Genomic DNA, 14,238 nt, shown 5'->3' on the forward strand with positions numbered 1-14,238 from the left:
TAGAAGGGAAATAAGTATTAAAATAAAACATAATAAAATAAAATTCTCACGACGTTTCGGCCACAACGCAAGTAGCCGTCCTCAGGTGAAGAAACAGGGTTGTCGGAAAGACAGCGTTCTAAATTAAAGACAGCGTTCATTGGGACGCTGTCTTTCCGACAGCTCTGTTTCTTCACCTGAGGACGGCTGCTTGCGTTGTGGCCGAAACGTCGTGAGAATTTTATTTTATTACATATGATTTGTATTACTTATTTCCCTTCTACGTGGCTTTACCAAAAGAACCAAGAATATGAACACGTAGAGTTTCGCGACCAATATTATCAACAATAAAGGTTTTTTTTGTGTTAGATGGAGTAAATATAAATGTGTCGTTTACCCACCACCACCCTACCAACCAACTGCACCAACATGCATCATCTTCACATTCATTAAGCTTTCTCCAGCTTAGCTCTATATAATATCCACCAATAGATATTTTCTCAATCTCCTTTAAATGTTTCTTATGGTCGTAGGTCACCTGCTCTTCCTGGCTCTGCTCATCCTGAACGTCTGTAATCTCATATTCTTGGGTTTTTTCGGTAAAGTCACGTAGGTAAAAATGTAAAATTAATTGAAGTAAAATAAAAATAAAATAAAAATCACGACGTTTCGGAGGCAACACAAGCTTCCGTCTTCAGGTGGAACCGTCACAGCACGATAGCTGTATCAAGTAAAGTTGATACAGCTATCACAATACTTGATACAGCTGTCGTGCTGTGACGGTTCCACCTGAAGACGGAAGCTTGTGTTGCCTCCGAAACGTCGTGATTTTTTTTATTTAACTTTTATTGATGAAAATTTTTTACCTACGTGACTTTACCGAAAAAAACTAAATATGAATCCTTGCAGTCACGAAAGCTTCAAATATAGGGTCTGTAATCTCATTTCAGTTGATAAGAACAACAAACAAATAATTCGAGTGACCTTCCGATTTACATGTTGGCAACTGTCCCCTTTGGTTCAGATTTCTCAGCAAAATGTCGCAATGTCTTCATTTCCAACAGCGAGGCAGATCGCCCGAGGAATGCACTTTGGCCTTTCTGGATATGAAATTGGCCATAAATGTACGTGTATTTCCCCAGTGTGCACTGCTGATGTTGACTGGTACATTTAGGACGAGGTGGTCAAAGCAAAGTCCTAAATTAGGTAAAGTTGTTCATTGCCACAGCCCCCCCCCCCCCCCCCCCCACATTTAATATGTATATACACACACACGCAGAATTACACAAATAATAATAAAACAAGTGCTAAGAATGTAATGCGTCCGTATTTATTCTACATACTATTAACATGCCCTCCCTTTGTTAATGCTACCCCCTGCCCCCTCCCTTTGGTGCTGCTGATCCTGCATAATGCATGGGCATAATATGACTTTGAAACACCCCCCGCCCACCTCCTACGCATTTCCCATGAATATGCTAAACTCCTCTTGATATGCACATTCTTTTGTTAAGGCGCTCTTCTTCCACCTCCAACTCAGCTTATATATAAGCTCCTAGCTTGGTAGTGTCTCATTCTTCACCTGAAGACGGCTGCTTGCGTTGTAGCCGAAACGTCATGAGAATTATTTTATTATGTTTTATTTTTTTTATTTTATTACTTCCCTTCTACGTGACTTTACCGAAAAAACCAAGAAGATGAATCCCTGCAGTCACGAAAGCTTTAAATCGAAATTTTATTCAAATATTGTTCATTAGGAAGGAGCCATAAATCAAAGAACCAGAACCAAAAACCCCACTGCAAACTCTGCATCTCGTCTCGTACGATGACTTGACACGTGGATAATTATTGAACACGCTGGTACACCGCGTATCAGCTGACGCGTCCAGTATCCCCCTTCCCCTGCAAGTCTCCACCTTCCAGGCTGTGCACAGGTGTCATGAATGTGATTTGGACATATGAGTACTTATTGAAGCTGCCACCGCAAGATTTGTTTTAATGCCCACGGAACACCCCTCCTAATACTCTTAGTTTTTTCGGTAAAGTCACGTAGGTAAAAAATGAAATTAAAATTAGTTATAATAAAATAATAATTATTATTTTATTTTTATAAATGTTTATTTCATTTTTTACCTACGTGACTTTACCGAAAAAACTAATAGTATGAATCATTGCAGTCACGAAAGCTTCAAATCTAGAACCCCTCCTAATACCCACTCCGTTTGGTACAAGCACATGTATTGTGGTCCAGTTGGACACCTCATTGCTAGCCCAAGGTCTTCAGTGTCTTTATTGCGAGGAACACTTTGGGGGGAGGGCATTGCCAGCCCAATGGTGTCAGCGTCGTTATTGTGATGCAACATACACACCCAGCTGCCCCGTGAACATGCTAAGCTATACGCTTAGTTAATCCATGTATAGCATAGGCTGACGAAGCCACATGGGTTCTCCCATCTTGCCTGAATGCCGTGTTGGGATCTGGGTGGAATCGGTCCTACTGTGCACTATACGTTTCAATAGACCAAGAAGATGCTAATAGGGTAGGCAGGCCTCATGGGCCTTCCGTTCTTGCCTGAATGGGATGTCGGGCTCTGCGCAGCCAGGCCACCCTGCCAAATGCATGTGTAGTGGGTACAGATGGAGACAGAGACTTCTTCTTGGAGGCAACACGTTTATTTAACAATAGCCCTAACACAAAGGGGTAACTGCCCCTTCCACCAGATAACCTGAGGAGGTATATCCTCCGGGCCAGCTACTCTGAACACACGGGGTGGCTATCGCGGATCGAACCCCAGCTCGGGTCCGGATCCCGTAGTTGGAGCTCCTCTCGCAGGCGACGACATGGAGATCTTCATTCGGACAACAGCAGCCGGCGCCGCTCAGGGCTCCGGCTTATATCTCCAATCCCGGGGCTCGCTCTGCCCCTAGCCATGCCCACCTTCTCGAAGCTTCGAGAAGGACCTGTCCCTGGACACGTGGTCCCCCCAGCCTCCTCTTTGGGGGTCCCCGGGTCGGTACGTCCGGTCACCAGACCTCCGGGTTCAACCAGAGTGCCATGGCCCCCGCTGAACCCCGGGCACTCTCGCCCCCTATCCTGCAGGGGCTGACACTACACACAGAGCGCGTTGCCACCCATCACTGTCCCGCAGTGTTGGCCGTGCCCCGCTCGGCCAACACTGCCACTCGAAGAGATGTTTGCAATGTGAACATTGCACAACCGGCTTCTCCCAAGCCGGCTTCACACAGTGACGTACAGTGACATTACAGCGATGCCACTGCACACGTACATATGTTGAACTTGTTTCGGACCGTACATAGCAAACGGTGCCAATCGCAGGTCAACGCACGACCCTGCTGATAATTATTAACTAAACTTTTATTTAGCAGATAAAGACCACTGAGCTATCATGCATTTTTCAGAAGCGACCTGGCCACAAACGATAGCTCAACGAAGTGGCTTATCACGTGGACATTTATAGCGGCCAAATACTCTGAACGCGTGTTGATTCTAAATGTGGAGGGAACACCCAGAGAAGCCGGAGAAAAAATCCACACGACCACGGGGAGAACATTCAAACTCCAGATGTCAGGGTCGGGACCAACCCCACGACTTCCTGTAAACCAGGCGAGGGAGATAACATCTCACTACCGTGGTGATCCCGCTCAGAATCATGCTCGAAGAATGGAATTGCAATTCCAGGTGGGGATTTTTGAAAAATACTTTATATTAAGTTTACTTGCTTGCTTGCTTGCGCGCTTACGACCGTGCAAATCTTTCGGTCGTTTTTTTACCCACTTCCCGTGATCCAATCGAGCTGACATTTTGCACACAGACTCGTTGTGCGTGACAATTAATTTTCGTGAATTTTTTTTCTCCAAAATTTGACACTTTTTAGGAAGAAATAAATTATATTTAATTACCAATTGCTTAATGGTGGCAGGCAATCATCTGACCCATAGGTGGCAGCCATCTCAAGCCAGAGGACTAGAGGACTTTAGCCGCCACACATATAAAGGATTTATAGAGAAAAACTTTTTTTTTATGGTTTAATTTTTTAATGCCCTAGCTCTAACGTGTACACATTTGTTTCCCTTCGTGTCTGTCGTGTGTGTGTGTGTGTGCGAGTGGTTCAACGAGTTGATTGCAGGCAGTATTAGCCGTGAAAGTAAAATGCCCGTGTTTTACATGCACAGTGATAGCACCACAGCAGACCTCCCTTTCCACAGACCAATATTAAATAAGGCAATCTAATTGCGCACACTGTGCGATGAATAAAAAATACTTTTTTTCTTCTTATTCCAAACGCCTAATGCAATATTTGCATTACTCCACTGCACGGGGGAGGGGGGGGGGACATGAAACATGCGGAGAACGTCACCGCGATGAAATATAGTTTTCATTAAGTGCATGGCTGGAGGTGAAGTGTAAATCGTGGAGGTATCTTATTGTTTTTTTTTACCTCTGATATCATGGCTTGAGCTAATTTGCCAAAGTACCTGTGCACCTTGTGATCGGCTCGCCAGGCTGCATCCTAGGGGGCTGCTTTTCATCATCTGCACGATGGGCCTTTGCTTTCATATTTATGCTTTTCGCTCTGCATGGTGGTGGTGCGTTTTAAAGGGAACCCAGCTTATTGCATCCATGTGAATGTGTGTGCTTTGGGTGTGTATGTGTGTGTATCTCTGTGTGAATGGGTTGGGGAGCGATTGTGTAGTGGTCAGCACGCTCCGCTACAAACCTGGCGCCCTGAGTTCGATTTCCGCTCGTGACGATTATCCGAATCGGTCCTGGGCCACCCTTAGGTCGACTCAGCCTAAAATTAGTAACTATTGCAATGTGTCAACGTCGCCACTGGAGAAACAACAGCGGTAGGGCGTGGGGCTGGCCACCCACCCCCTTTGTGTGCCATGCCGGACCTCAAAGAAATTTGTTAACAACACTTGCCCCAATAGCCGGTTGAGGGTATATGGGGGGTCTTTGTCTTTTTATGGTTGCACGTGCTGTGTAATACTATGTGTAAGTTGCCCGACCTGCCACTCCATACAAAGCTTCAGCTAGTCTAACTCGTGGTCGCGCCCTTTCTGCAGAGGTCGCAAACGGGTTTTGATTCCTTACCCGTACCCGTACCCGGCCGCACCAGGGTCGCAAACGGTTACCCGTACCCGTATCCGGCCGTACCCGATTGCGACCGCTGGGATGAAGCAATGTTGCAGGCGTGGATGGGTTGATTCTAGGAACTTGAATTGTGAGAAGAGACAAGACGTTGGGAAATGAGTGACAAACAGTTACTCACCAGTGACTCATGGCCTACCCGTACCCATACCCGGCCGCACCAGGGTCGCAAACGGGTACCGGTACCCGTACCCGGCCGGGTAGCCGGGCATCGGGTAAGGTACGGGTATTGGGTACCCAGTTGCGACCTCTGCCTTTCTGTGCTCTGCTTGTGTAACATGGAGCCACTTGTAGGAACGTATGTGCTGATTTTAGAGCATTCACGCCAGCATGCCTAGAGTCCATCCCGAGTCTGTCCAGGCTGCATTGCGAGGCGCTTACAGATACTTGGACACAACCCCTATCGTTGGGCTCCACTGGCAGGCAATGGTGTATTAGCTGCGTCGCATAGCTCGCACGGCTTAGTCGCCACATGCCCCAGCAACTCCTCTTTGGCAACATCGAGAGGGCTAAATGTGCATAGCATGAGCTCGAGTAGAGAGTAGATGACTTGGAACAGAAGGACCTATGGAAGAGTGGACTTGCCATTGACGGGTGTAAGTGATGTCAAGATCAGCCTATTTGCAAAAGGAGGTAGGGTGGAGCATCTGCCAGTCATATCAGTTAACACACAATGCCGAGGTCTACCCATGGACCTTCTGTAAGTAAGCCTTCGCCTCATAATTTCCTTAAAGTGCACTTAGCCTGGTACGAGGGCCACAGCACTTCGTGGCAAATCATGCCTGTTGTTATATTTCATTATTGCGTGCTAACAGCACTTGCCTCCTAACTTCTATAAGACTATATGGGGGGATCTTGGCATGTGTACGTGCATTTGTGCAATTGTGAGGATGGGGAGCAATCATGCAGTGGTAAGTGCACGAGCCGGCTACCTGAGTTCGATCCTTGGCGACAGTTAACACAAGTGATGAGTGATATCTGTGCCAATTCTGGACCTCTACTAGGTTCATTCAAACTTAAATGCACACTTGGTATGATGTGTAAACATCATCACTGTGTAGACAAAGTAAGTCGGGAATGGTGCAGGCCTTCATAGAATCTCGCGAACAACACTTACCCCAACAGCCTGTGCAGGCTATACAGGAGATCTTTATCTTTGCCTTTGTGCAATGCTGTGGTGGTTAATGCACCGTGCTACCGATCTAGTAACTCCGGTCTGATCAAATCAGGTTTGAGGATTGGGAATTTGTAATGTTCATATAGCGGTGAGTGTATGTAATAAATGCAATGTTCTGTAAACAAATATAGTAATATCATGTCAACGGCAAACAACTTAGCTTTAATTCTGTTGTGGCTCAAATACGAATTACACGAAGTGGTATTTTTGGCTTCCTGTTGTATTAATAATGATACAGTGTTTGGTTTATTTCAACATTGTTATTCACCAGAGACAAAAAAAAAACATATTCAGTATTTAATTATATAGCACTGAGGGCTTATTGCCTCATGAACACAGGCAAATAAAACATTAATATATAGACTTGAATATAAAAGTCCCATTTCATACATCATTTGTTGCGGAATCTATACTAATATTTCCATATTAATGCGGTATAAGATAAACGCGCGTAAATGTATAATAAATATGGCTTTAATTCGACTGGAGGTGCTGCATTATATTCGCTAAAATTATAAACATTCCACGTTGAGCTCCGAATACATAAACCATTTACGTCAGGATTAGTGACTGCACAAGGGATCATTTAACGCTGTTAATTACTCCCGAACCACGACGGCGTTACACAATGACAATTATATAGTAACGCAAGATTGGCTTACATTTGTACAACTATTTTAGGTCTTGAAAAGCAATAGAACGTTGTGGGTTTTTTTAACCAAATCTATGCCAAGTATTTGTGTGAATATTTTTTGTTTTACTGGGGCAGTGTCCTTTGTTATCTGCCTCACAGCCCATCAGCTGAATTCTCTTTCTGGTTTGGGGAATTTTCACGTCCTAAGCCCAGCATTCACGACGATTCCACTGCAGTCGGAGGCCACTGACACAATCATTGTCACTCTGATCAACTGTTGAGTACACAGCGTCGGAATCCTATCGTTATTTCCTTTTGTTTGCAGTGTTTCCCAAGTATTCTTTTTTATTATGTATATTTTAATATTTTCTCAGTTTTCAATAACGTTCTCAAAAGCGTTATGATCATCTTCCTAGCTGTTCAGCTTTTGAAAGGCACTTGCTCTTCAAACTCTTTGCACTGAAATTAGCAGTAATATAAAGGAAACCGTAATTACAAATGAGGCAAAAATCCTGAGCAAACGTGTGTCCATAAGTTAGCTAGGTTTACGAGCAAACCTACGAATAAGTCCAGCTGTGCCTCAAGACCTAAGGATGCTCCTGATTGAGATGTTCGCCCCGTTCCTTATTGACTACATTTTGCCCGAAGTAAAAAAACATAATAGCCAGCGGAATGTCACACGTATTCGGGACGATGTTCAAACTCCACATGTCGAATAGCGACCTACTTGCTCTACTCAGTGCTGGATTAAGCTAGTGCGCGACCTGCAGCATATGTTATAAAGGGGGCCTAAATAAATAGATATTCACATACATCTTAAAACACACTTTTTTTTTCTTCCATATTAAAGTAATTGTATTTTTTCATTTGCTATACAGCTAGATAATACGACAAATCGCTAACCTCAAACACCCAGTCGTCCATAAAAGTTGAAGGCGGTATAGTACTATAGTAATAGAGCAAGTGCAGAATCACTGAACCAAAATTGATAGCTTGAAAGCATTTAGCGCGGGGCCCTTGAAAGTGCGGGGCCTGTAGCATTTGTAGCTACTTTTGCTCCGAGTATAATCCGACACTGGCTGTACTTGCCTCATACATCGGTACCCTGGACATGGACGTCTCGTCCACGCGTGATTCTCCACAGCATCCACCAATCTTGTGCCAAAGTGGCTGGGTGACAGATGTACGCACGCCGCCACAATACGGATACACAATAAACGAACCCCAACATCATCATCATCGTCGGCGTCCGCCGTGGTCAATCCACGACCGAATGAAGGCCCAAATTGCCGCCACCTCCGACGACGATCGTTGCGACGGGATCCAAAACACCTCCACGAAAACGAACTCGGTCGTGAAGTTTGCTCGGCCGTTTCTGTTGCGTTCCTTCACTTTTCCTGAACGTGTGTCCCCAATTTCTGAGTGACGCTTTTAATTATTGGATTTTTTTTGGTGGTGGGGGGGTGGGGAGAAGCATTCGTAGAGTGCTGCTGTAATGAATACCTGTCCGAGATAGAGAGAAAAAAAAAACTTTTACGCAGTATAGGCACGGCTTTCCGGGAAGGGAGACAAAATAACAGAAACAAACGAGCGAAGCAATTACACGGAATGTAATTAGGCTGCCACTTCTGTGAAACGGATTGTACACGGGATGAGTGCGGTACAAGGCACCCCCCCCCCCCCCCCCCGCTAACACACTTAATTTCAAGAACTCGGCACCGTCTCGGTTGTAATGCAGATAGTTTCATCAGAAGTACATGCGCGCGTGTTCAGCGTGTTCAGCGCGTGCGCGTGCGTGTTCAGCGTGCAGGTAAGTCTCTGGCAAGTGGGGGGGGGGCAGGTGGGGGGCAGGTGGGGGGAGCTGGTGGGGGGGAGGTGGGAGGCAGGTGGGGGGGTAGGTGTGGGGGGCAGGTGGGGGGGCAGGTGGAGGGGCAGGTGGGGGGCAGGTGGGAGGGGGCTGATGGGGGGGGCAGGTGGGGGGCAGGTGGGAGGGGGCTGGTGGGGGGGGCAGGTGGGGGGCAGGTGGGGGGGGGGCAGGTGGGGGGGCAGGTGAGGGGCAGGTGGGGGACAGGTGGGGGGGGGGCAGTCACGGATTCGGGTGGACGCGCACACTTGTTGTGTGAAGATTTGTTTCGCGTCGTTAACGTGATGAATTAACCACCCTCATGTTAGCGAATGGGGTAAAGCAAGGAAATAAATACGGTAATGAAGTGAGAGGTAAAAAGCGAGCATGCGAAGGGCAAACTTGCTATTATTTAGTTGAACACGTAGGTAAAAAATGTAAATTAATAAAAGTAAAATAAAAATAAAATAAAAATCACGACGTTTCGGAGGCAACACAAGCTTCCGTCTTCAGGTGGAACCGTCACAGCAATCGTGACTTTACCGAAAAACCTAAGAATATGAATCCTTGCAGTCACGAAAGCTTCAAATCTAGAATGAACACGTAGGCTTTCGCGACCAATATCCATAATAGAGTTTTTTTGGGGGCGTTAGATCGCGTAAACTATTATTTCCTATTCATTCCTTGAAAAGGAAAATACGTGCAGCCTCGGGAAAAAAAAAACACCGTGTGACTCTCAGTAAAAGTCTGAGGGGGGTCTCTTTGTCGTCTTGTGTTGTGATCCATTGCATTGCCCGCACACCGATGTGAAACTGACTCCCCTGGGGATCACTTAAACAGTCATTCATGTGGGGCGCAAAATATGAACCTTACTCGAGGAGTGGATTTAGCAAACACAAGCGGAGTCCAATTCGGATGTTTTCATTGGTTTAGGCAGTGATTATGGGTAAATACTTGCGAGCAAATTGCGTGCTGATGTTAACAAATGTAAAGCTTACTTTTGTCTAGGAACAAATTGTATAATGTATTAATGTGTGTGTGCTTATGTACAAGATGCCGACATATGTTCAGGTCGACTCAATGAGTACCTGATGTAGTCTTCTTGGTTCTTTCTGTCGGGAAGACAGCGTCTGAATGAATCATTCAGACGCTGTGAATCATTCAGACGCTGTCTTGAATGATTCATTCAGACTCTTGTCTTCCCGACAGACCTGTTCTTCACCTGAGGACGGCTGCTTGCGTTGTGGCCGAAACGTCGTGAGAATAATTTTATTATGTTTTATTTTTATTATTTTATTACTTCCCTTCTACGTGACTTTACCGAAAGAACCAAGAAGATGAATCCCTGCAGTCACGAAAGCTTTACATCGAAATTTACCTGATGTAATGTTTAGATCAGTGATAGGGAGACAAAGGTGGCTGGGTGTTTTCCTGGCTAGACTGGAAACTCTTGCCTGATAGAAACACATGCACCAGCATTGCTATAGAGGGGAGTCTTTATTATACGTGTAACTTACTGTAATTAATGTCTCAACAGAGACGGGAGAGTCATATTTGTACAAGAAGAGAAAACGAATTTCAGACATTGGGAGCAGCAAAGGCGAAGGGGTGACCTCCTGCCGTGCAGAGGTTGATGGGAAGTTGAGGTTGACGAATCAGGGAAGAGAGAGAGGGGGGGAAAGAAAAATCGACGAGCGTTGAATGTTACACGTAAGGGGTCGTCCATAAATGACGTCACGCACCTGGGGGGTCAGACATTTGTGACGATGTGTGACGAGGGGGGGGGGGTTGAGAAATGTGACGTCACATCAAAATGCGCAACTTTAAATAAATATAGACAACACGTTCTACTTAATTAAATAGACTTTTTAATGAATGTTTTCTCCTACAACATCAAGAGTGCAGCGCCACATTAAATACGCACTACAATAACAATAATTTAAAGCGATTTGAAGAATGTTTTATTTGGGGGGGGGGGGGGCAGAGCTTTGTGACGTCATATTTGAGGGGGGTCTGACTTTTTGTGACGCCGTATGACGAGGGGGGGGGGGTGTCAAAAATCGTCCAAAATCGCGTGACGTCATTTATGGACGGCCCCTATGCGAGCTGATGGAAATATATTTGCTCCTTTGTCCTGCACCAGCATCCCGATCCATACACCGTAAGATATTTGAATGACATTTTTTTTTTAGCCACCGCGTGACGGACAGGCGAAGTGGTGGTATCGCAAGCAATCCGTTTGATCCCAGTCATTACCACACGAGTCGGGTAAAGACGAACAGCGGCATCAATCCGTGAACGCGACCGTGACCCTTCCTCCACTTGAAACTCTCCACTCGGCATGGAAAACGCCAAAACCCACGTCGCCGTAGAATATCGTTGCACTGGCGAAATAATAATGCGGAATTTTAATGGAGTGGGAAGTCGGGGGGGGGGGGGTGATACGAAATGGGATTGTAAATGATAGTCTTCCGTCTGCGTGTTTTCCATTACACGCCCCATTGAACTATTTCCGTGAGCAGAACATGCCCATTGCCGTTGTTGCCAATGCATTAACACCTTAATCAACAACAACAACACACTGGTGGACGTTCGTCTAATGTTTGGAGAGCACGTGGCTTTTTGTTTAGCGAAGCAGAAATTGTAGATATATATATTTTTTTCTCCCCTGTCCAAAACAAAACATTCAGTGTTTTCAAGTAGACTTTGTGCAATTTTGGTAAATATCATTTCGATTATTTGGTTGCTTCCTATAAATGACCATATATGACGCAGTGTCAGCCACTTGGGTGAGCTATTATGTGTAACCAGGTCGCCTCTGAAAAAGGCACTTAACTCAGTAGGCTTTACCTGGTAAATAAAAGAGTTCAGTTTACCTGTGAATGTACTGAACCAGTTTTTTACTTGACTGCAATGCCTGTTTAATCTGTCTGAGCATTTGTGTTGCAAACTTTTGTTTGAATAAACCAACATTCAATGGCTATTTAACTTCTGAATACATTTTACTGGGCCTTTTCACGTGACCGCTGTCTGCAGCTGTGCTCAATTCAAGAAATGTATTAATTCATCAATGGCAACTTCAGTTGCGCTGTTTGTTTCAAGCTGCTTGGCTTTTTCAGCTTTCGGGCCCTCTATTCAGCCACCGTGGCATAGAAATAAGAGCTCACGTTTAAATGTGCGCATGAATGTCTCTGAAAGAGGAGCGATGTCATTCTATCTGTGCCTGTCTCTGTCAGCTTAAATTGGCTGGGTGAACTATTCTACTCCCCAAAGTATAAAAACTAAATTCGCTAAATCTTATTTACAGTCTGCCCTCGCTGGAATTACTGGGTCAAGTGTGCGTTTCGGGGTAGGAAATAGGGCGTTACACACTTCCAGATGCACTACAGCTTGGTGCAATAGTGGACATTTATCAAAGTTATATCGAATCCGCATCAACATGTAGATATTAAGGCTGACGGGACTTTGGAAGCGCTCTGTCATCCAGAGGAAACCGCGATATGAAATCTTTAAACACTGCCTGGCCCTCATGGTTCACTAAATGTACCTTGGTGGTGAATCGTGGCTAATTTATAACATAAAAGACCCTGGGGAAAATGCACCTTGTTATCATTTACAGCAAAAATAAAGAGACTTTTCACAACGACCTGCTGTTGGCCATCATACATCACTAATGCTGCACCGCACGTTTACGTAAATAGGTTTAATGTGGAAATATTATAATGCGGTTGGCCTCATGCACACACACACACGCGCGTGCACATTATAATTAAGCACAGTGGAAACATATCTGCAGAAAAGTCACTTTTAGTCATTTTCTTCTCGAAGCTGATTGCTGGTGCTGTACACTACATGTGGCGCTTCGTGCTGTGTTTGTCGCACTCTAACTTTTGTTGTTGCAATGTACGATTATATTTACCCAGGTCTACCTTGAAATAAGCTATTTCTGGTCTCATTAGACGTTTAATCTGGTCTTAATTAAGCACACGAAGTTACCAATGTCCCCAATGATGTGTACCGTGCTGTCGATTAATTCACATTTTAAGCAGGCAAGATATTGTCCCTTTTTAAAACCTTACACAATCAGCAACATGTGCCTCTTGACCCTCATACGAAACAAGAAAGGGGTGGCTTAACCCATAATTGAAAACAAACATTACATGACATTTGCAACTGTTGTGTAGGTCCCTTCCAAAAGATAATACAAGTGGCCTCCTACTTGGATAATATAAAGAACATTTTGAATAGTTTTGTTGAATTATAGGTTGGACGATATTACATTGGGACCGCTGTTTTTATGTCAAGTTATTTTGACCAGGTCGACGCAACGCCATTATAAACTTTCAGCCATTACTGTATTTACTTTATGTAGCAAACAAGCGGGTAAACCCGTATATAACACGGACGTTATGATTTAATGTGACATCAAGTATCAGTCGTTATATTCCACTTGTTGATTTGATCAACAACAACAACAACTTAATTCCCGCTATCCCCTTCGCTTGCAGTGGAGAAGTCTCTGACGGCGATGCAGTCGGGGACGCAGATGATCAAGCTCAAAGGGGGCCCGAAGGGCCTTCCCCGCCTCTATTACCTGGACGAGCAGCGCAGCTGCATCCGCTGGAGGCCCTCGAGGAAACAGGAGAAAGCAAAAAGTAAGTTCTGCTCCACCACGGACATTGCCTTCATGCGAGCCTCCTTATTTCCCCGATCATGTTCCAATTGTGCCACGGTTGTGGTGACAATTGTGCAACTGGCCCCATGTTACGAGCCGAAGACGTTTCTGATGATAACTCTGCAGCCAGCAGTGCATCACCCTGTGCCAGAAAAATCACCTGGGAGATGAAATGGCAGAACTGCCCTAAATCTTGATTCAGACTGGAAGAATTCGATGTGCTATGAAGCTCTTCTTGCACAGATGTCCAGTATGGGCAGGTCAGAACGTTACAACGACAAACAATACAAAAAACACAGGAGTGCAAAGTGTAAATCATTGTTTTCAGACCTGGACTTCAGCCAAATTGAGTAAAAAAACACACAAGTTTAATCTCAATTTGGAGCTTTCATGACTGCAGGAATTATTATTTGGTTCTTTCGGTAAAGTCACGTATAAATATAATTTAATTTATTATTTTATCTTTATACGTGACTTCACCGAAATAACCCAAAAATAAGTTTAATCTCTTAATCCGTTCTGTCCTTGACTGGGGCTGAGTCCATCAACTCACTACGCATGATGCAAAACCCAGCATCCCAACGGTACTGGCTCAGCGCTCCAATCCCACGAGCTCCCCAGCCACCTGCAACAACTCGCTTCTTAATTTTCCCGCAACAATGTCCAGCGAGACGAGGCCCACGGTAAATTGTCTCCTTGATCAAATGTGCAGTGCGGTGGCACTTATCCCCCTTCAGCAGCTCAGCGCCAATTGTGG

The 14,238-nt window shown here is 45.0% G+C and overlaps 1 protein-coding gene across 1 annotated transcript in view; it reads left to right on the plus strand.

Moving 5' to 3' along the window:
* LOC133351052 (1-phosphatidylinositol 4,5-bisphosphate phosphodiesterase eta-2-like) overlaps positions 1-14,238 on the plus strand; it is a 367,788-nt gene that overhangs the window by 248,960 nt on the left and 104,590 nt on the right. Inside the window, 1 exon segment of the mRNA XM_061565942.1 lies at positions 13,315-13,461. Coding sequence (XP_061421926.1) covers positions 13,315-13,461 — 147 coding nt within the window.

This window comes from Lethenteron reissneri, chromosome 36 (assembly GCF_015708825.2).
Source record: "Lethenteron reissneri isolate LAM-NWPU_2019-01 chromosome 36, ASM1570882v1, whole genome shotgun sequence".
Classification (NCBI taxonomy): domain Eukaryota; kingdom Metazoa; phylum Chordata; class Hyperoartia; order Petromyzontiformes; family Petromyzontidae; genus Lethenteron; species Lethenteron reissneri.